General features: G+C 22.5%; 9 protein-coding genes across 9 annotated transcripts; 6 read left to right on the forward strand and 3 right to left on the reverse strand.

Annotated features, from left to right (window-relative positions):
* Positions 1 to 1,367: 1,367 nt before the first annotated feature.
* DICPUDRAFT_83546 (uncharacterized protein) lies at positions 1,368 to 2,514 on the reverse strand (the record flags this gene model as incomplete). The annotated part of the gene is made up of 3 exons (XM_003292903.1): positions 1,368 to 1,810; positions 2,141 to 2,306; positions 2,374 to 2,514. 3 exons carry the CDS (start codon positions 2,512 to 2,514, stop codon positions 1,368 to 1,370), a joined length of 750 nt encoding a protein of 249 aa, XP_003292951.1.
* Positions 2,515 to 5,806: 3,292 nt separating this feature from the next.
* DICPUDRAFT_92962 (uncharacterized protein) lies at positions 5,807 to 8,791 on the reverse strand. Its single transcript, XM_003292904.1, has 2 exons — positions 7,521 to 8,791; positions 5,807 to 5,824 (listed from the first exon to the last, which is right to left on the reverse strand). The coding sequence occupies exon 1, from the start codon at positions 8,528 to 8,530 to the stop codon at positions 7,589 to 7,591; it is 942 nt and encodes a 313-aa protein (XP_003292952.1). The 5' UTR covers positions 8,531 to 8,791; the 3' UTR covers positions 5,807 to 5,824; positions 7,521 to 7,588.
* A 1,901-nt stretch (positions 8,792 to 10,692) lies between these two features.
* On the forward strand, positions 10,693 to 11,998 carry DICPUDRAFT_83549 (uncharacterized protein; the record flags this gene model as incomplete). Its single annotated transcript, XM_003292894.1, has 4 exons — positions 10,693 to 10,764; positions 11,210 to 11,276; positions 11,530 to 11,742; positions 11,988 to 11,998. 4 exons carry the CDS (start codon positions 10,693 to 10,695, stop codon positions 11,996 to 11,998), a joined length of 363 nt encoding a protein of 120 aa, XP_003292942.1.
* Positions 11,999 to 13,299: 1,301 nt separating this feature from the next.
* Positions 13,300 to 13,701, forward strand: DICPUDRAFT_83550 (uncharacterized protein; the record flags this gene model as incomplete). Its single annotated transcript, XM_003292895.1, has 1 exon — positions 13,300 to 13,701. The coding sequence occupies one exon, from the start codon at positions 13,300 to 13,302 to the stop codon at positions 13,699 to 13,701; it is 402 nt and encodes a 133-aa protein (XP_003292943.1).
* Positions 13,702 to 14,299: 598 nt separating this feature from the next.
* Positions 14,300 to 15,249, reverse strand: DICPUDRAFT_83551 (uncharacterized protein; the record flags this gene model as incomplete). Its single annotated transcript, XM_003292905.1, has 4 exons — positions 14,300 to 14,476; positions 14,531 to 14,735; positions 14,836 to 14,863; positions 15,045 to 15,249. The coding sequence occupies 4 exons, from the start codon at positions 15,247 to 15,249 to the stop codon at positions 14,300 to 14,302; spliced, it is 615 nt and encodes a 204-aa protein (XP_003292953.1).
* Positions 15,250 to 17,877: 2,628 nt separating this feature from the next.
* On the forward strand, positions 17,878 to 19,623 carry DICPUDRAFT_92963 (uncharacterized protein). Its single transcript, XM_003292896.1, has one exon. It carries the CDS (start codon positions 17,963 to 17,965, stop codon positions 19,409 to 19,411), a length of 1,449 nt encoding a protein of 482 aa, XP_003292944.1. The 5' UTR covers positions 17,878 to 17,962; the 3' UTR covers positions 19,412 to 19,623.
* Positions 19,624 to 19,968: 345 nt separating this feature from the next.
* Positions 19,969 to 21,086, forward strand: DICPUDRAFT_90028 (uncharacterized protein; the record flags this gene model as incomplete). Its single annotated transcript, XM_003292897.1, has 6 exons — positions 19,969 to 20,075; positions 20,177 to 20,180; positions 20,358 to 20,385; positions 20,470 to 20,531; positions 20,567 to 20,733; positions 20,804 to 21,086. 6 exons carry the CDS (start codon positions 19,969 to 19,971, stop codon positions 21,084 to 21,086), a joined length of 651 nt encoding a protein of 216 aa, XP_003292945.1.
* A 127-nt stretch (positions 21,087 to 21,213) lies between these two features.
* DICPUDRAFT_83554 (uncharacterized protein) lies at positions 21,214 to 21,707 on the forward strand (the record flags this gene model as incomplete). The annotated part of the gene is made up of 2 exons (XM_003292898.1): positions 21,214 to 21,317; positions 21,398 to 21,707. 2 exons carry the CDS (start codon positions 21,214 to 21,216, stop codon positions 21,705 to 21,707), a joined length of 414 nt encoding a protein of 137 aa, XP_003292946.1.
* Positions 21,708 to 21,810: 103 nt separating this feature from the next.
* Positions 21,811 to 23,575, forward strand: DICPUDRAFT_83555 (uncharacterized protein; the record flags this gene model as incomplete). Its single annotated transcript, XM_003292899.1, has 6 exons — positions 21,811 to 22,000; positions 22,066 to 22,398; positions 22,436 to 22,565; positions 22,650 to 23,002; positions 23,145 to 23,189; positions 23,343 to 23,575. 6 exons carry the CDS (start codon positions 21,811 to 21,813, stop codon positions 23,573 to 23,575), a joined length of 1,284 nt encoding a protein of 427 aa, XP_003292947.1.

Here is a 23,575-nt window from a genome sequence, read left to right on the forward strand (position 1 = left end):
AAAAATAATATATATAAAAAAAAAATACATAAAAAAAAATTAATATATGATACATATACAAATATAAAATCACTCTTAACACGCACTATAATAATTTTTTTGTGTGATGTTTTTATTGTGTGAGCTTGTGAAAAAAAAAAAAAAAAAAAAAAAAAATAATATTCAGGCAAAAAAAAATTAAGAAATGAAAATTTTTTTTTTTTTTTTTTTGTAAATAAAAAAAAAGGGGGCATAAATTTTTATTTCTAAATTTTTTCCAAAAAAAAACCTTTTTTGCAAAAAAAAATCATTTTTAACTTTTTTTTTTAATGGTCACTTTTTTAATAAATAATAAATAACATCCACCAAGTTTTATATGGGTAAGTTAATTACACCTTTTATTACTTTAAAAAATATCTCGAAATTAAAAAAAAAATTTCGAAAAAAATTTCGAAAAAAATTAATTAAAAATAATTTTTTAATTTCTTTCATAAAAAAAAAAATACAAAACACTCAATACATAATAATATCTTTAATGAATTTTGAAAAGATAAAAAAAATTAAAAAATTAAAAAACAATTTTGGGCAATTCTGGAATTTTAAAGATGGATATTTTTAAAATCAAAAAATTGATGATTATAATAATAAAAAATTGATTATTTAAATTCAATACATATAAAAAAAACAGCAATATAAGTGAGTATTGTTCTGATGATAAATATCAACACACCATAAAACATTTAAAAATATAATTGCTATATCAAATAATTGCCATATTCACAATTTTTTTTTTTTTTAGTTTTTTTTTTTTTTTTGAAGGAATTCACAAAAATCAAAATCCAAAATTTCATTTTTTTCTTATATATTTTATTTTATATTTGTAAATATATTATTTTTTATTTTTGTTTCATGATTTATATATTGTTTTGTTGAAAATTATTTGCTGTGTTAATTTGTGTCAGGTGTTTTATTTTTGATTAATAAAAAAAATAGAAAAAATAATAATTTTAGAGAAATCAAATCTATTGTTGCATGTAAATATTTCATTTATTATTTATATTATATATAAGATATGATTTTATTTATAATTATTTGTTATATAACGATGAACATGAAATATAAATAATAAAAAAAAACTATATAAAAATTAAAAAAAAAAAAATAAAAAAAAAAAAAAAAAAATAAATACAATAAGAAAAGACTATGTTTTGTTTGTAATATCTTTATTTAATATATTTAATCAATTTTATGAATATAATAATGTAGAATATATATATGATTGAGCTTAAAAAAGACGATGAGTAGGACTTGTGGATGAATAAAAAATAAATTTTAGCTAAAATGTAACCTTAACATGTTAATTGAGCAGGAGCTGGTAAATTAAAATCTTAATTCAAGTTTTTGAGTTTAACCAATGAATATGATTTTAAAGTATCTTTTTGAATTGCTTCTGATAATATAGAGTACGAATTGGGGTTGGTTGAATGAGATAATGGATCTATACCACGAATTGACATAACCATTCTCCTATTACTACTTGATCTTGAAACACCTAAACCTAAACATAATTTCTTTAAAGTTGAATAATTTAATATATAAAGATCCGCTGCATCACTATTATTAGAACCTTTGCTTGGATTAACTTCACGATTTTGAGTTTTAAAACCAGTTGTTGCAATTGATTTAAATGTAGGAACTTTTTGGTCTCTTTCATCAATTTTACAGACTTTATAATAACCATCAAGTTCAATGGCAATCCAACTTTTATCATCTTTTAATGTATCTTTGAGCAATGTGATAATGTTGCTACTTGAGGAAAATTGTTGCCAACCTTTATTTAATATGATTTAAATTATCCTTGGAAAAAAATGCACTATCACCAACTAAATGAAATTTAAGATCTTCATACGTTCCTAATTTGTATGAGGTTTACGAGGTATACACATAATTGGAGATTTTTTATTATCTTGAATATATTTCTCTGATGAATCTGAATCTAAGATCTATGTATATTGTTTCATCAAGGATGCAAACTTTAATTCTTTCTACCAAACAATAATTAATATCACTCATTTCACCTGCAATTCTTTTAATTTGATCATCTGTAAATTTGGTTGTTGATTGAACCAAATAGAATGTGTCTCTTTCATTTTTTTATTACTATGATTTATAATTTCCATAATTGTTTTAAAAACACCCAAATCGAACATTAAGGTAATAGACCAATATTCAAAAAGCTCTTCTTTGGTAATCTTTGAAATAGGATTGAATTTATACTTTTTCAATTTCTCTTTTATAAATTTCTTCTTTTTCTGAGTTGACTTAACCTAAATTGAGATTTGTTAGCTCCAAAAAGCTATTTACAAATTTTTTATTGAAAAACAAACTAATTACCTCTTCTAATGATATTCCATAATGTTTATTTTCAGGTCTTGCATACGTATCAGTATCAACTAAAAAGAGTTCTTCAGTTATAATTTTTCCTCGACTTTGATTTAATTCATTGATTGTTTTTCTTTTATTGATTGTATTCATTTTATAAAGTTGTTGATTATTATAATGATAATTTTAAAAAAAAATTTAAAAAAAAAAAAACGAAATAAAAAAAAACGAAATAAAAAAATAATAAAAAAAATAATGTTCTATAAAAATTATATAAATATATAAAAATAAAATTTGTGTGAATTTTTATTACAGATTTACAACATTACAGATCTTTAAAATCAAAAAAAATTTTAAAAAAGATATAAATCAATATTAAAGTAGTGTAGGAATAATGAAAAAAATATTTTAGTTTGATTTTTCGAATTCATCTAAATTTGAACAATCAATAATAATAATAAATTAGATGAGATTATTACTAATATTATTGATTGATAATACTAAGTATTTTATAAAAAAAATATTTACGAAATATATCAAAATACTATTATATAGTAGCTATAACAACCCAAACTATTTTTTTAAATAATTTAATAGAGTTATTATATTTGTGAGGTTTTTGATTATTATTTACTGAAAAATTTATCAGTATTATTTACTGAAAAATTTATCCCTGGTTATTATTTATTTTTATTTTATATTATATTTATGAAATAAAATTAATATGAATGTTTTTTAAAAAAAATTACAAATTAATTAAAAGTTTTTGATTGGTTAAAAAATACAATTATCAATTTAACACAAGTAGTGTACCAAAATTATTTTTGTGCACTGAACAATAAAAATTATGTTTTTTTAATATTGTAGTTTATTTATATCCTTTTAAAAAAAAGATAATAAAGAAAAAATGAATTTATATAATAAAACTAAAAATGATATATATTCTATTTTTTTTTTATGAGGCAACTGTACAATATTGTTGTTCAAACTTATTAGATTGTTATTAAAACTGTTTTTAATTTTACATGATATAAAATTAATATGTATTTGTTTTTTTTTTTTACAGCGAGTGTGAGAGCACATGTGGGGTTAAAAGAGTGTTTGTATATATTTATTATTGTTTGTGAGTGGGGTTTTTTTTTTTTATTTGAAATTGGGTTACAAAATTAAAATTAATATAATTTGTTTAATTTTTTCTAAATCTCAATGTATGTGATTTCATAAATAATATTGTTTATTGTTTTATTATCCCGAAAAATTTTAATTATTTAATAATACAATCATATTAAACCTCTCAAAATTTATTTTTAATAAATTTTTTTTTTTTTTTTTTTTTTTGTTCACACCCCCATACACCCACATAAAAAATTCAATCTTTGAAAATACCCCCTTCCATATTAATTCAATTATAATAGATAAACTGATATTCAGAAATAAATAAAAAAAAATATAATTTGTTTTTTTAATTTGATTTTTATTTAATTATTTGCATAATAATAATTATAATAGAACTTTAAACTTTCATAATAATAATAATAAATTAACATGAATCCAAATTGTAATCAAGTTTTAAAAGAAGAAAAGGAAGAAATATGTGATACCCAACCAGTAATCAAAAACACATTAGAAAACCCATCCCAAAATCTAGAATACAAATTAAAGATTTCATATATTATAAATGAACCAACTGCCCCTCCTCATTTGTTTGGTGGAATTTTTTCATCCTTTGGAGTAGAAAAATATACAAACATAAAATATTACACTATTTGGAATATTTAAAACTAAAACAAAAACAAACTATTATAAAATAATCCAAATGTAAAAAAAATAAATAAAAAAAAACAATTTTATTAATCAAACAAATAGTAATGTAAATAAGGTTTATAACCATTTTGATAATAATAATTTGAATAATAATAATATAAATAACGGCTACAACACCACAACAACAACTACTACAGAAACAACAACTATATTGGAGCAACAAAACATCAATTTCATTTAAGAATTTCATTTCTTAATACATCATCATATTATTAAACCATCATTTAATAATATTTTAATTAATATAAAAGATGGTGGTTATAATATCAGTTAGAAGTATATGAAATTCTTTTTAACCTTAAATAAATTTTTACCTATTCAAATTTCTAATTTTTGAAACTTTTTTTAACTTTATTATTTATCTTTTATTTATTTAAATTTTTTTATATTTGTTTTTAATGTGTAGATATGTTTTTATTATTATTTTATTATTTTATAAAATGCTTTTTTTAATGTACTACTTTTGTTATTAGTTTTCAATGTTTCCCAACCTTTTTTGTTTTTATATATGAATCTAATATAAAACATTTGAGTCAAATTCTAGCCTATTAACCTATATACAATGTAAACCCGTTTTCAACATCAATCTAATATTCATCACAAATCCAGATACAGAGTGCCATGGTTCAATCATGATGGTTAAAGTGTTAAATAATAGGATAATAATCCACTTTCTAAGTTATGGTTACTTAATAATTTCAACTTATTAACAAAAAATAATATCAGTAATAATTAATACCTTAATATATAAAAAAGAAGTTGTCGAAAACTGCTGCCGGGTCTCTCATAAATTAAAAATATCCCCAATCAACTACCACTACCACAAATAAATATTTGGGAAATTTCCAAAATGATGTTTATTTTAACCTACTGAGTTTTTATTATTGATATTTTTTATAAAAAAAAAAGTATACAAATATTCAGTTTAATTACTGTAACAGAGGAAAATTAATTATTTTAAATTTGAAGTTTACTACTATTGGTTTTAATTTTGATATTTATATAAATGATTTTATTTAAATTATTCATCTCATTATATCGCATCTATTTAAATTCTGAACATAGCAACGTGGTGTTTTGAATATAAAAAAAAAATATTTTATTCAAAATTATAATAATTTTAAAAAGCTGTTTTATTTGGGGATTCACCCATTATAAAGATTCAATTTTTTTTTAGAAAATTATCACTGTCCCGATTTTTTTTATTGAAAAAAAGATTCTTTGAACCAAATATTTGAAAATTTATTTTGGTGTTATATCGCACCATAAAATAAAAATATAAAAAATGTGAAGATTAAAAATATTGCCCAGCGCAAAAAAATTTTAAAAAAAAAAATTTAATTAAATATATTTTTTTTAATATCTTTTATCAACTGAATTATGTGAAATTTTTTTTTTTTTTTTTAATTTTATTTATAAATATAGGCAATTTAATGGGTGAGTGGATATTTATCAATAATAAACATACCGATAGCAATATTTTTTTTTTTTTTTTTTATAAATGAACTGAATTAAATTCAAAAAAAATTGCTTATTATTGAAATTTTTTTATTATGATAAATAAATCAAATGTTGGATATTTTATCTCGAAGAATTGCCCAAAATTGTTTTTTTTTTTTTTTTTTTTTTTTTTTTTATTATTTAGATAGTATTAATAAAATTAAATTTTATTATTAAAGTTATTCAATTCATATATTAATCATTTCAATTTTCATATTTTAAATAATTATTATTATTTTTATTATTAAAATCCATTTTTTTGGTAAATTTATATTATAATATTGTCAAATCAGATACGAATTGATTTTGGGAAAAAAAAAGAAACCACAAATTTTTGAATATTTTTTTTTAAAAAATCTAAAATATTATTATAATAATATTGTTAAACCAGATATGAACTGATTTCGAAAAAAAAAAAAAAAAACAAATTTTTAATAAAATTTTTAATAAAATTTTTTTTTTTTTTTTCATTAAAAAATTTTCTATAAAATAAAAAATTTATTGAAACCAAATCAAAAATAAATATTTAATAATAAATAATAAATAATAAATAATTATTCAAAGATTGTTTCTTTTGTGAAGAATCAATAGAAATGTATGAGCACTTCTGTTCATACATTGTCTTGTCTTATGGACCTCAAAAAGATTTATATAAAAAACAAGGTTCTGATCATTTGATTCAAATTCACCACGAAGCATTTAAAAGAGCTGAAATTAATTCTTTTGATTCAAATTCATCATCAAGTAGTTATGCTTCACCCAAAAAAGAGTCACATATACATCAATTTCCCCCCCCGCCTATGGTACCACAAATACTATACCTCAACTAATAGTACCGCCAGTTAGTGCAGATGTAGATGAAGTTTTTGTAGGAAGAAATATCAGACCAAGATGAAGGTGATAGTACAGCTGAAGATGGCATTTAAAAGAGCTGAAATTAACAAATTCAACTTATCATTGTCATCCTCTATCTTTGTTTTGATTCATAGTTTCCTTTCTCCCGAAACAACCAAGAAATAAAATGCATAGTGGTAAAGAAAAAATAGAATGCATAACAATTGGTGATGGATTAGGAAAGTTTCAATTTAAAGATATCAATGAAAACAATATCCCAAAAAGTATGTAAATTATAAAATAATAAAAAAGACGATTTATTATAAATAATAATAATTTTATTTTATTTATTTAAACTAATTTATTTATTAAAATTTTTTATAATCATTGATTTTTTTAATGACTATAGTTCATTTGAATATCCTGAAAAACAAGCAGAGGATGACATTCATTCAAGTGAAATGGAATTGGATAATCAGGTCCCTAATCAACAATCTCAAAATAATAAATAATGAAGAGTTATCAGATAAAGAGTTTAGATCACCATTTTGTTGCGGGCTACAAAATACTTTCATCACTACCAACTTATCATTGGAAATTGAAGGAAAATATTAACATTATTAAAAAAAGAGAACTGGAATATTCAAATTATAATTAATTAAAAATTCAAATTTTGGAAAATATAGATAAAAAGAATTTTCAAAAAATTCTATAATAGAAAGAACTTGGTGTCAATTAGAAAAATGGAAAATAACTTGAAAAGCTACATAGATCAATGTGGCTTTTTAATATTTTAATTTTTTTATTAAATAAACAATATTTTGAATTTAAAAAATATTTAGACTTTTTTTTTTATCATATTCATATACCTATACACACGCACATATGCACACATACATACATACACACATATATTTACTAATAAATTTACATATATAAAAATATATATACATATTCTTTTAGACATTTATACAATGCTCATATATATTTACACATATTATATTTTAAATTTTAAAAAGGTTTTTATTTATTTTAATTTTAGTTATTTAAATAAAAATTTTTACTTTCTCTATTTTTTTTTTTGGAATGGTAGATGGTAATCTAAAAGATTTTCAATGATAATGTCATATACGGTTTTATATGTTTTGATAATGTCAAGATTATCTGCAACAAAAGCTGGACTATGAACCAAGATGGATTCATTTAAATGACCAATATAAAATTTACTGAGATTTGGACGTCTATAATCTTCGCCAATAACAGGTTCACCAAGATGGATAAGGGTTTTCAATGACGATGGAAGCCATGAGTTTGATAGAGGTTGGACATGGTATCGTGGCAATTGAAGGATTTCAAGTGACGCTGGAAAAATTTCTTTAGCAAACACTTCACTTTGATCACTATTAAATTTCAGTGCACGGAGTGTTGATGGAAGTTTCATTATTTTGTGATGTGTATCACCTAAACTAAAGTATTCTAGATTTACCAATGGTCCTAGGTCTAAAGGATCGTTTGAGTTTAAATCATCCAGGGTCAGCGATACTATAGATATTGGTATTTGGTCCACTTGAAATATGAGATCACCACCAAAAAGATCAAGATGCCTTAGATTTGTGAGTGGGCTGAGTTCATTATTTGTAAATTCGGAAGGACGAGATAGTGATAGATAGGTAAGATCATGTGGAAATCTTCTATAACTTTTATTTTTGGAATGGATGATTAGTTCATTAATAGTATGTGGTAATTCTAAATAACGGGAGTTTTTAACTTCTACACATCTAACATTTTTTGTAAAGTTATGTGGTTCACAAAGCATGCTTTTACCAAAAACGACTGTATGAATATTTTCAGATGGAACAAATAAACTGTTGAAATTTGGACCAAAAGATATTTTTTGAAGATATTTTGGTAATAGATTAGGAGTAATAGGTTGGTTATAGTGGCCGCCTAGTTTGAGATAAGTAAGAGTTTCTGGTAAAGAGCCAGGTAATAACGAAACATTATGATACATCTTTAGCTTTCTTAAATTTCTTGGAAGGATTCCTGGAAGAAACTGATGATTATAACTTGGGCAGTAAAAATCAAGAATAGTAACAGAGTCTGGAAAACTACCAAATAATAATTGAGTTTTGAAAGCAGTACCAATTTTTATTTCTCTTAAAGATTTTGGAAGAACGTTTGGAAGAATTGTTTGATTAAAATAGTGGGGAATGTGCAAGCTAGTTAGTCCATTTTCAGGAAAAACTGGTGTGTAATAATAACAACCGTCTTTAAAAACGGTGTCATGAAACGGCTGATTATAATCTACTGGCAGTGTAAGATGTTTTAAAGTACTTGGGATGGTTCCTGGTTTAATTGGAAAGTTATAATCAAAAAAGATGAATTTCAAAGAGGTAAGACTCGGTGTTAAGATGAGGGGCGAGAAAAAATCACAATTGACAGGCGGCTTTTCAGTGATTGAATCGATGATAAATTTTTTAGCATGAGGTGCGAAATTGACCAATTTTGAAAATACTTCTTGTTCATTCGTAGTGGATATTATTACTTTTATATTACTATAATAATTTATATAATATGGAGACCCATACATATTATCTTTTTGATCAAAAATAAGATTGCAGGGACGGAAAACTCTTATTAATTTTTCCTCCATATCAGGTGGAAATTGAACATTCATCTTTACTATTTTTAATTAATATTTATTAATAAAACAATTGATTTTTTTTACCTTTTTTTTTTAATATTTTTTTTATTTTTTTTAATATTTCCAAAATTTCTTTTTTTTAATTTTTTTTTTAATTTTTTTTTTAATTTTTTTTATTAAAAATTACAATTATTTATAATTTCATAATTTAATAATTTAATAATTAAAAAAAAAAAAAAAAAAAAAAAAAAAAAAAAAGAAATAAAAACACCAATCTAAATATTTCTATTTCTCACTTCAACCCCATAGTAATATTAATTGTTAACAATCACCAATATACATGTGTGTTTGGTGGGGAAGAAAATAGTATTAATTATTAAATTGTGTGAAGTGGGGGATAGGTAATTAAAAAATATTAATGTTTAAGTGCATAGAGCAGGCTATTAAAAACATTTCCAACTCCATTTATTCCTTTTTAAAGATATTAAATATAAATATTTAATAATGATTTACCTGTAATGACCTCTATCAGTATTAAGTGACTTAATAATAATTATAATTTTTTATTGTTTGAAATAACAGTTTACGTGATGCTATAAATTGCCGTTGCCATATATATTTACAATTTATATTTTTTTATTCTCAAATATAATAAAAAACACACATGGATCTAGATCTGTTTCAATTTAATAGAATTTTTTAATTTTTTTTAAATAAATTTTTTTTTTTTTTTTGAACTTATTTTTTTTTAAAAATAGAACAATACAAAAATTATTAATTTTGAATTATTGATGGGGTAATTATTCTAATCCGAATTAGTATATACAATTTATTTTAATGAAAAAAAACAAAAATATATTATGAAGGGTGAGAATGTTTGTGTGGTTATTTAAAAACTTGTATTTTATTTATTTTTTAACATGTATATTTGTATATTTGTATGTTTGGGGGTATGGGGATAGCTGTGTGAAATTGTTACACAAAAATGTGTTGATAACATCTCAACACCATTCCCACTCTATACAAAAAAAATATATCAAAATTTACAATATTAAGGAAACACACACACACACACACACACACACATAATGTGATCCATATATATATATAAATAAATTTGCGAAATGGTACATAGTAATTGATTTTCACAATTTAAACCCAGAATGAATAGTAGCTGAATATTTTTAAAGTATATAATATAGTTTTGTGATTTGTCTATAGATTTCTTTGTTCTCTTTGGGTATATTTGGCGATTTTACTAATGTCTTATTCTGCATCAAAATCTCTATAATAAATCATCAGAATAACTCTTTGATTTAAAATTTAATTCTAAATATCTTCCAAAATACTTCACCGCTATTCTTTATTTGATGTAAAACTCAAACTGGGTGTATTCATTGATGTATTTATATAATCAAATTCTGAACTATAGTACTTTTATATTTTTTATATGATTTTAAATTATTATTAGTGTTATTGAAAGATATAACAATAAAAAAACAAAATCACCATAAAATAAAAAAAATAAAATGGGGTTTGAAAATATTTCATCAATTGTAACATTAATGAGCTTTGGAACCATGAGAGTATGTCTATCGTTTGTATGTGTAATAAAATAAATAAATATTTATTATTTGAAAAAAAAATCTAAATAATTAAAATAATATTTTAATTACGAAAATTAAATAAAAAAATTTTTTTAATAATAACTTTTTAATTTATTATTAAAATTTTTTTAAATTTTTATTATGAATTTTAATAATATTTAAGTATAAAAAATATAAAATAATTTTTCTTTTCAAAAAATTAAAAAAAAAAAAAAAAAAATAATTTAAAATAATTTTCAATTTTTTTCATAAAAAAAAAAATATGACACACAATAATAATAATTTCTATAACATAATAATATCTTAAATAATGATAATAATTATAATATCCTTACAAACCTCAGTAAAGAATTTAAATTAACATTAGATAATGCTACTAAAATACATATAAAAAATATATCCCAAAAGAAAATGATTGGTTACTTTAATAAATGTAAAGTTTTATAATTCAAACTTTGAATCATTAAAGGTAAATATAAACACTATTTCTTATATAAAAGAACATGGTAAATTGATTTTACAAAAGATATTCAGTATTAATTAACGATATAAAATGGTTTATAGAAATAATTAAAAAGAGGTTACTTAATCACTGCTTCATGAAACATTCAACTTTGAGCAATAAGAACGAATATAAAATATTAAAATGTTTTGAGGAGGTATTGGAAATAATCATTCAAGAACATGAATATAATCATACTATAGAGGAACACCACTCAAATCTAATAAAAATACCTGAAAAATGTTAAAATTAAAAAGTAGTTGCAACAATAACCAATAATAATTTTAGTGGTAGTAATAAAGATAAACAAAAAACATTTCAAATTAATTATCAGAGACCTGTTGTAAGCACAGAAATAGACAATAATCGTAGTAGTAATAATGATAAACAAAAAACAGCTATGAGCGATGGTGGCACAAAATTTTTTGGTACCACTCAAAGAACTGAACACAATAGTAATTACAATAATAGTAATAAAATCAATAAATTCATCTTTTATTTTTTGGTACCACTCAAAGAACTGAACACAATAGTAACTACAATTATAGTAATAAAATCAATAAATTCATCGATTATAGTTATAGTAAAAAAAATAAAAATAAAATAAAAATAAATAATATTGTAAGAGCGAACCAAGTTTGCACAAATTTTAAATTTTATTTATTATTATTTGTTTTTATTTATTTGTTTTTTATAATATTATTTATTTGTATAGAGTTCTTTTAATTACCTCTTTAGAAATTTGATTGGGTTTAAAGTGTTAAAAATAGAACACTATTTATAAAAATTAATAAAAAAGAGAAATAATGATTATATTAATAGAAATGGTTTATTTAGTGATAATGATATAATAGTTTTTTAAATTATAACAATAAAAAAATAAAAATTAATGTATAAGTGCATTAGCTTTATTTATGAGAGAAATTACAAAATGAACAATATAAAAATTAGTGGTAGAGGGTGTGAATCAAGTTTTTTATTTTTATTGTTTTGTGTTTTAATATAAAAAATAATATGAACTTAAACACATTTGTGGGTAGAGGGGGTAAATATATTGGGTCTGAACATAAAAAACAATACATTACATATACTGTTATATTAAATAATTTTTTTTGGTTGATTATAAATTTTATACAAATTTCAATATGATATAAAAAAATTTTTAAAGTTTAATACGATAAGAAATTAATGCAACACACCCCCATTATACAAATAATAAACAAAAAAAATACAACATGTCCATATTAAATTAATATGTAAAATAAAATTAAATAATGAATTAATTTTTTTTTTTTTTTTTATTAATATTATATTTTTGTCAAACATTAAAAAGGAAAAAAGATGCAATTTTGAAATAATCAAATTTGGATAAAAAAAAAAAAGAGGATATGTGTATTTCATTATGTAAATGTGTGGTAGGTGTGTTTGATAAATTTTTTTTTTAAAACACACACTCACTATTTGAAATAGCTTTCACTTGTTTTTTAAAGATAAAATTTTTTTTTTTTTAATATTATTATTTTTTTTTTGTTAATTTTTTGGGGTATTTTTTTTATTCGATTGTGTTGAAAAGAGACAACATCAACAAAACAACTAATTACCCCTCCAACATAACCACATTCTTCGTAATATTTTTTTCACTTGAAAAAATAAAAAATCACTTAATTTTTACCACTTTATATTAAAATTAATAACACACAACAGCAACAAACTTACAAATATAATTATAGTCTTTGTTTATAGTGTATATATATTTGTATATATCAAATATTAATTTTTTTTATATATTTTTTTTTTTTTTATATATTGTTTTTATTATTTATTTTTTTAAATTATTTTTTTTTTATTTCATAAATATAAATATACCCTTAACAAATAAAAACCTATAATATAAAAGAAAAAAAAAAAACAGGTAAATAATTTAATACAAAAACAAAATATAAATAAATTAATAATAATAATTATTATTAGTGCCCAATAAAAAATCAAAATAAGAATATAGGTATAGAACTGATAACAATTCAAATATGGATCCATTAGATGAATTATTTGGAGGTATGGATATGAATGAACTCGTCTATATCCATGCCCAGAATTATAAAAATTATGTGTACTCTTTAGATCAAAATTTTCCCGGCACTGCTCCTAATATTCCTGAAGTTGGGGAACAACTAATGGAAAATGAGCAGCAATTAGAAATCATTGAGCCAAGTCAAATCTATATATCTAGTCAATGTGTCGGTTCTGGTTTCTGTTCTCAAGTTTTCATCGGTACTCACAATGATAGAGAAGTTGCATGTAAACGTTGTATATTGAAGGGTGACATGTTTTTTCACGAAGCCGCCAATCTTAAACTACCAAACCCAACAATATTTTCCCAGATTCAAGTTAGACTAATTCTATTTTATTATTATGGAATTTGTCCATGAAATCACTTGAATACTAACCCTAACCTATTCGAGCTATACTCCTTTAAAACATATGCATTCCATTCGTGTAGCTCATGCTGATATTTCAAATTCCAACATTTTAGTATATCATATAGGAAACAGCTGCCATATCAAGTTTATGGGTTTTGGTATCATCTGTAATAGTAATTCAAATAAACAAATCCAATTTTAAAGAAAAAATGAATACATTGCACCAGAGCTACGAGATGAAAGCCAGTCTCGTGAAAATCTTAATGAAAAAACTGATGTGTACTCTTTCTCCGTTCTTCTCAAAGAAATAGATCTATAGAGGATAGATTGATCTACTATACTCTCAAAAATGCTGCAGTGTATCCCAAATTTACCGTCCAACTTTTGAAGAAATTTTAAACTATTTTAAAGTTGTTTAATCAACACACATTTTTAAATAAAAAAAAATAAAAAAATAAAAAAAAAAAATTAAAGAAATATAGAATTTCGACCATTATAACAAATCTATAGAAATTAGAAAAAGAAAACAGTTTACTGTAGAAAATCGGTTTGTTTTAACAAAGGATAAACCATAATTAAAAAAAAATTTTATTTGTTTTTTTATTATTTATTCGTCTTCGTCTTCGTAATCGTAATCATCATCATCGTCTTCTTCTTCACTGTCGTCATCGTCGTCGTCTTCTCTTTCGTAATCTACTTCTATATAATATTCTAGTACTTCATCTTGGTCTTCTTCGTCGTAGTTTAGTAGTTTACCGATGCTATGCTGCTCCCTAGAAATCTCCTCATTTTATATATTTATAGCGCAACGGATCCCGCATGCATTACACAAAATTACTTCTATAGTAAAACTATTAACATCAACCTTACCGTTTCTCCATTCGGGTGATGCCCAGGTTTTACAATTATAGCAGGGTTTTGATGTTTTTTTTGTTGGTCTACCCTTCTTTCTTTTTTGTACAACCTCTATATTTGTAGAATTTTTTTTTTGAACAACTTTTCTGTTTGTTGCCTCTCTTTTATAATTACTAAGTGCCATTTTACTAATAAATAAAAAAAAAATACTATATATTAGTAATTGAAAAAAAAAAAATTTTAAAAAAAATAAATAAAGAAAACCAAAATTATATAATTACGCAATACACTCCCACTTTACAAAAAATAACAAAGTCTAATTTTAAATAAAAAAAAAAAAAATTATTAATATTATTATTATTTAAATTAAAATATTATTAATATTATTATTATTTAAATTAAAATTTATATTATGAGTTGATATTTTTATTTTGATTATTATTATTATTATTGTTTTTATTATTATTATTATTATTTTTAAAACAAGCATTATTGACAGATTGAATTGGAGTTTGGGTAGTTCTCTTCTTTGTGGGGGCAGTGGCGACAGTAGTGGTGACCTTCTGGAACCTTATCAGTGTTAACATCGTATTCATCCTCATAGAAATAATAGAAATTACCAAGATGACGGTATGGATCGTATGAAGATTTATTGATGGAGCCATTTCCAATGAATACCTGTGTTGTTCTTTTGCGTATCATTTAGACATGAATCATATTCTGATCTTTTCTTTGGTAACACCATAGATTAATGAAAAATATACAATGTTCTCTTCAGTAGGAAATGGGTAATTGTGGAGGAAAAAGTTTAACTCGTTGGTGTTTCTATAAACTTTGAGACAAATGAATCTTTGCATGATGTGTTGTTAGATTTCTTAAGTTTTCCCTCTTATGTTTATACCATGTGACGACTTGGTTGATGGTCATTTCTAATTGGTAGGCGATGATATTTTTCTCGATGGTGTCTGGGAATGGGTTTTTACGAAGCAATACTCTAATATTTCTCTGGCCCTTTTGACGTTGGATTTTGGATCGGCATCATTTAAGTATTTAAAGCGTTAGCATCAATAACACCATCGGTAGCATTGGTGGCATTTACAGCATTGGCAGCTCTTTCATTCTTTTTTTTATTGGTTTTTATTTATTATTTAATTAATACACATCAAATATTAATATACATCCATTACCTGCATTGATCAAAATGCAAGTAAGATCAGAAATGACATTCATAAACAAACTACTTACAGATAAACTACCTTTAAACACTCTTTTAAAGAGAGAAGCCGATTCTAACCTATTAACCGATATACAATGCGAAACCCGTTTTCAACATCGATCTAATATTCATCACATATCCAGATACAGAGTGCCATGGCTATAGTGTTAAATAATGTAGGCTCTACCATTTAAACTATTAAATACCTATACTATTAAATCATGTCATTCGATTAATATAAATATATTTAAAAATAAACAATAAATAATCCTAATAAGCAAATAATAATAGCAGTAATAATAAATACCTTAATATATATAAAAAAGAAGTTGCTGAAAACTGCTGCTGGGTCTATCCATAAATGAAAGATACAGTCAAACTACAAATACCCCTAATCAATCATTGTGAAAATTGCCAAAATGCTGCTTCTTTTTTACATTAACCTAATGTGTTCATTAAACCAATTATAACGTTGTAATAAAAAAAAAAATTAAAAAAAAAATTAATTAAAAGTATTGTTTTAAAAAAAAATTAAAATTTTTTTTATTTTTATATTTTAGTTTTTTTTTTTTTTTTGCAAAACAATAAAATAGTTTTGTAAATAAAAAATATGTATTAAAGTTTATTAAAATTTGTTTTTACTTATTTACAGAGTTTGTATTAAGAAATTGGGGTGTATTCTCTATGTAAATAACGTTCACAGTTTATTTATGTTTTGTATTTGTTGTTTAAATATTTTTAAAAAAATATTTTTATTAATTTTTAATATTAATTATATTTTTTATTGTGTGATTTGGGGGGGCTAATTATTGAATAGTGGTAGTGGTTATTTAATAAATTTTTTTTTTAAAAAACTTAAATTTTTTAAGTTGTATTCTATTTATTTTTATTTTTTTTTAATTACTAATAAATTTATTTGTATTTATATTTTTGTTGCCATTATAATCTAATTATTTGAATGATTATAAGAAAAGAAAAATAGTAATGTGGGTGAAGTAAAAATTTAAAGCACACAAATGCAAAAATGTACAAACACACACACAAACACAATACACACAATATACAACATACAAACACACTATAAAAAATTAAAATGGATTGAAAGTAAAGTAGATTGGAATTTTATTGGGTAGAAAGTAAAAACTGCATAGCTGTATTATATTATTTATTATAATTTGAATTGATATCGAACACTACTGTTTGCAGAAAAAAGGGGATGAATATCAACACAAATCTATTGAATCGATTTTGTTTTTTTCTTTATTTATTTTAAATTTTTTATTTATTATAAAAACAATAATAACAATAATTTAATTACAAAAATTATTATTATATTCTATTATTATCTTTATTTTTTGAGACAAAAAATTGTTATTATTTTTGATTTTGAAAATTTTAAAAGCTGCTTTTGTTATTTTTAATGCTACCCAATATATCTGAATTTTTTTTTTTTTTTAAATTATAATTAAATCTATTATTGCTCCATTATAACAATTTTTTTTTCAAACACACAAATACCAACAAACTCACACACAGAACATCACACATTTTTCTATACTATTATCAATTTGATAAAATGATGTTTTTATTTATGTCGTTATTAGATTTACTATTATTACTATTATGTATTTATATTAATTTTGTTTTTTATATTATCACAAATTATATGATAACTTCATTTTTTAAGTTTATTTTTTTTTTTTTTTTATATTGCAATTTGTTATAATAATATTTATTTAAAAAGTTTTCTTTTTTTAAAAATTTATTAATGATAAAAATTAAACACATGATGGGTCTAAAAATAAATTTTTGAAATTCCAAAAGAAGAAAAAAAAAATTAACATTTAATATGAAGAAAAATTAAATTAAATATGAATAATAAAAATTAACTTTTTTTTTTTATTTTTTATGTGTACGTGTGTGGGTTAATCAGTTGAAGGTGTGATAGTGGTTCTTAAAATAGTATGAAATTAAAAATATATTTCAAATAATAAATTATTAATACATAGAAATTTTATTAAGTCAAGTGTGGTTGTGTATTTGTGTTTTTTTAATGATAATAATTTATAAGTTTTTTTTATTTTTTTATTTTTATTTTTGATTTTTGATTTTATATTTGTTATTTGTTATTGTTTGGTTTTCTATATTATATATTTTTTATATAATAAATATTATACATATATTTTATATTATTTAAAAATGGCAATTGAATTTATATATATCTATGATTATATTACATCATTACTTATTTCCAATGCATATAAAAAACCTTATATTTGTAAAAGGTTATTTCAATCAAAAAAATATACTTCCAATAATAGAGAAATAATAAACTATTGCTTGGTTTCAAAGTCATGGTTTAAATTGGTTTCGGGTAACCTTTCAATAATTTATTCAAAAAGAAATTGTGAAATTTTTAATAGATTTTATGATTTAGAGGGAGATAGACCATCCAAGTTGGTAAGGAATTTAAGATTGTTTACCAAGTACAATTCTCTTATAGAATATAAAATGGATGCCATTAATGCCATGAGTTACAAAAAGGTACTGATTAACATAGACAATCAAGATGACTCTATAGAAGTGTTAAGGTATAGAAATTTATACCCAGAAAACATCAGTTTCAATTTATCTATTTTTATAGATGAAGATTCAGAATTCTTTGACTACGAATATAAAGATGGTGTCAGTTCAATAAACAAAGTCAAGATTACCGGTATAGATTATAATGAATTTGGCTTATTAGGAAAAATAGTCGATCTTAAACCAAAAAAGATTAGTTATGACCCATATTCAAAATATTATGGTGGAGATTCGTTGCACTGTAGCTATTTAAATCTTTTTCAATCGAATTCTTTAAAGCACATCAAAGTATTGTTCTCTGACCATATCGAGCCATGTGAAATTGCAAAAATCAACAATTTTACAACAAACCTCAAAACATTGACCATCCCAATCCTATACCATGGTATCATTAAATTCGTTAATGATGAGCCAAAGGATTTAAATAACTGCCATGACCACGAAAGTTTCTTCAATATTGAAAAGATTGAACAACATTGGTTTAAAATGGTAAAAACTTTGTCAAATAATTCAACAATCAAAGAACTTGTTTTAACAAACTTCTGTTCAAATTCCTATTGTTGCTATGACAAAAAATTGGATACCTCCTTCATCACCTACGGTTTGGATTCAATTTTAACAAGTGAACACACATCTATTGAAACTCTTTCATTGGATGGAATTGACTTTTATGATGTTCATTTGTTTGACGCATTAGCAAGATCAAAGACTATCAAAACACTAGTTCTCAATGAAGTTGATATCCATGCTGTTATAAGAAACGTTTTAATCAAAAATAAAACTATTAGAAACATAGTAATTGAAAATAAAGAACTTTATCTAGATATTATAAATTTATTTTCCAAATATTCATCAATCAACCTATACTCATTATCAATCAAAACTTTTGATCAAACATATATTCCATATATTCTTGAAAATGTCCAATTATATTCAGAATTTTTTCCATTCAAAGAGTTAAATATTTTTGTTGAAAGTTTCAATTTAAAAAGTTTAATACCAAAAATCAATTCACAATCAATCAATGATAAAATCGTCAATATTTATTATTATAAAAAAAACTAAAACATCAATAATTAATTTTACCCCTAAAGATTTTGTATTAAAAAAATAAAATGTATTTTTAGGGTAAAAAGAAAACTTTTTTATAATAATATAAATAAAAAATAATCATTTAACCACTGTTACTATTAAAAGAATTGAAAGTTTCTGCAAAAAATTCAATATTCACAAATTAATAATTTCAAAAAAATAAAATTTCTTCATTTTTAAAATTTAAATTTTTAATTTTTTTATTTTTTTTTGAAATAAATTGTTCAAATGTATTTAATTTTATTTTTTTTTTTTTTTTTTTTCATTTCTTCATACTTATTATTTTTTAAGTTAATATCTTAAAATAGATTTACTACTTATGAAAATGGGGGGTGAGGGGGTAACTTAAATAAATGAAATTAAAATAATATTTATTTAATATAATTATAATAATAACTTGAAATTTTTTTTAAGTTTTTTAAAATAAAGTATCAATTAATTTATATACATAAAATAAATATTAATTCAATCAATTTTTTTCCTTTATTTCAATATAATTTTATTTTTATAATTATAATCTAAAAAATAAAATGAAAATATTTCTAAGTCCTTTTAGTTATGTCCTAGATAAAAACTCTATAGGAAAAGGTTTCAGCATTGATGATATCAATTGTCTAAAAATAATGTGTTTAATTATGTAAAAGTAACTATAAAAATATTTTTTTGTAATTTATTTCAATTATTTTTTTTTTAATTATTTTTTTTATTTTTTTAAAATTTTTTAATTTTTTTTACAAGGTGCGTTTTTTTAAAAAAAATTTATGTATCACTTTTTTTTTTCATTTCTAAATTTTTTTTTCTCGAAACACCCCCTTGTTTTTTTAAAATTTATAATTTTTATAATTTATTAATTTTTTATTAGCGATATAATACCAAGCAAAAAGCTTAAACACATAGAGAATGTAGTCTTAATAAAGAGAATCAATTACCAAAGAAAATAATGTGTGGTAAGTAGTATATTTTAATTTATATTATTTTAAATAAAAAAAAGATGCATTTATATACTAAACAATCTATATTATTATTACCAGATGTTTGTTTAGCATTTGGGTATGGTTCAAATGTCACAAATGAACTATTGTTTAGAGGAAATGTAAATAGTGGTGAAACATTAAATATTCTTTATAGAAAAGTAATTGTTTCAATACTTTATTTTTACATGAAGAAGCCAAACCCATCATAGATTTCTTTGAAATAGTTGATATTGATTCACTTAAAAATCAATTTGGTTTATATTTTGTTAAAAAAATTAAATATGGAGCAATTTTAAATTTAGTAATCAATCTACAATCATCGTAAGTAGAAAAAAAAAACATAAATTTAATTTTAAATACTAATATTTTAATTTTTTTCAATAAAAAAAAGTAATAAGGAACTAATGAAAAAATTAGAAAATAATCTTGAAGAACTAAAATCGTTAAACATTGGAAATGTATTATCTCTAATCAAAAATACAGACCAATCACAAATTAGAATAACAACAAATATGGATATGGGTGGTATTATAAATGAAAATATACCAAACTATCAAAATCTAGATGATTTAGAATCATTTATTAGATCATTTAATGAATGTTCAGAAACATCAACTCCTGTTGCCATTAAATTATCAAAAATCAAATTAATTTGCAGAGTTTATAGAATTTGAGAAACATAAAGAGTATAAAAATAAAGAATCACAAATAGCCATATTATTGGGAAATGCAACAAATTATTGTTCAACTAGAGTCTTGGATTAATATAAATTCAGAAAACTCCAAAAATAAAATATATATATGGATGAACTCAAAAAAGAAACTTCAAATCTTACTTGGTCAATTAAAAAGCTACAAAATGACCTATTAATATTTGCTCAGGATTCCATAGAAACTATTTTAGAGTATGTATCAATATAAACTTTTATTTATAAAATCCCTTCAAAGGCTAACGTATTAATTAAAATTTTTATATACCATGCAGCAAAACCAAAGTGTGTGAACAAAGAGATCAGGCACAGTGTATAATTGGCAAAAAAGTAGAAACTTCTGAGGGCATATGGTTTGGTCCAAGTATTAAAGGTGTCCCAATTTATGAAGGAATATATAACTATTTGAATGGTGGAGAATATGAAGGCCTATGTTTAAATGGTAAACGTCATGGTCAAGGTATTTTAAGATATGCCCTTGGTAACATCGAACAATTAAAATCAATAGAAGGTGAATGGGAAGAAGATAATGTTAGCTTTCCATCTGTAGTTACCTATAATGATGACGTATGTCTTAAATTTTAAATTAATAATAATACACCATAATATTCTAATGTTATTTTCACTATTTTAGAAAGTTGTTAATATTACCAATTCGGATGATTGTTCAGAATGGAAAGAATAACATATGGATAGATTGAACAGTGTCAAAGTTACAAACTGTTCATCAGATGATGAAAATGAAATTAAAATTGATGTCATAGTTGAACTAGTTCAAGATAAAACTTTTCAAAATTTATACAAAAGATTACATAAACTTAGTATTGTCAATAAGAAATATCAATATTCATTTATAATATCATTTATGGGAATGACTGGTAAATATAATGACTAAATTATAATCTTTTATCATTCACTAACAATTTATTATTTTAAACTAAAGGCACAGGTAAAACAACATTTATTGAGTTCATTCTTAATGTTTTAACAGGTCAAGCTCATTCACCAACAACACTACGTGCACAAGATATTGAAAATCAAGGTATTGGTGAAAGTAAAACAAACTCAGTTTGTCGTTACGAAATCAGATACTATTACAGAAATCAGTGGATGTTTGGTATCACAATTGTCGACACACCTGGTTTTGCAGATGTTGGAGGTCTTGAAAAAGATGATCAACATATCAAATCAATTTTAAATAATGTCGGTAAACTCGAAAGTCTTGATAGTGTCAGCTATGTCGTAAATGGTGCATTAACTAGAAAAACTCTTGAAAGTTTTATGCACTGTATTTTCAATTTTACCTAACGAAGCACTTAATTGTGTATCAACCATGGTTTCATTCTGTGATAATTATAATCAAGCAGATAGTGTTAGAAATATACTAAATAAAATGTTACCCGGCATAAATCAAAAACCATTACTTTTTATGGACAATCCATGGTATTTATTTTTATTTTTATTGATCGATTCTTTTTTTTTTTAAATATTATTATTAATATTTATTCATTACTATTTTTATTTTAGGGCTCAACATTTAAAAAATATTTATAAAATAAATAGACCAGACGAAGCAATTAAAAACTGTCGAGTTCTTTTTGGTGTTGATAATAGCGATGAACTTGAAAAAAAAAAGAGTGAAAAAATAGAAATCATTACCCAATTTTTTATTCATATCTTTAGTTCTCAAAAGTCATTCAAACCAGAAGGAATGAAAATGTTACAAGAACATAAAGTTGAACTTCTTTCAAAGTTAAAGGAGCTAGTTGAAAACCTTAGTTCAGTAACTAATCTTTACATAGAATTAACTGATGATAAGATTTCTTCATTAATTGAAAAGTCGAAATCAATATCAATTGAAGAGTGGTTGAAGGATAGAGGTAAATTTGCATATATCGAAGTTACCTATATGTAAAATATGTAAACTAAAATGCTCATATAAACAACATATACACGTCAAATATCAATTGGAATGGTTTGAAAATGATCAGGTATAAAACGCATATAATGCTATCAAATTAGGTGCCACAGAAGCATTGAATAAATCAAAGGAATATGAAGAACATGGTAAATACTATAAATATTATACAATACTACTTTATTAATATTACACAGTACTAATTAACAATCTAAAACAATACATCCAAAAAACTTAAAACTCAATATTCCTCACAACTTTGCGAATTTAGTGAACTTAAAAACAAATTAAAAATATTTCAGTTATAGGAGATATAGGTTTAATTCTCAACTCATTAAAAAGAACCTATGAACAATACCACGAAATTGCAATTCAAGCTCAAAATAATGAGAAGGCAGATAATATCCAAAAGATTTTAGATCAATTAAAATTATTCATTGAAGCATTAAATGCCACAGATGAATACAACTTTGATGAAAAATTGATAACAAGTGAAAAGACCATCTTCGCGTGGGTACCCTTTTCATTTGACTAG

The sequence above is a fragment of the Dictyostelium purpureum genome (genome assembly GCF_000190715.1).
Source record: "Dictyostelium purpureum unplaced genomic scaffold DICPUscaffold_383, whole genome shotgun sequence".
In the NCBI taxonomy this organism is placed as follows: Eukaryota; Evosea; class Eumycetozoa; order Dictyosteliales; family Dictyosteliaceae; genus Dictyostelium; species Dictyostelium purpureum.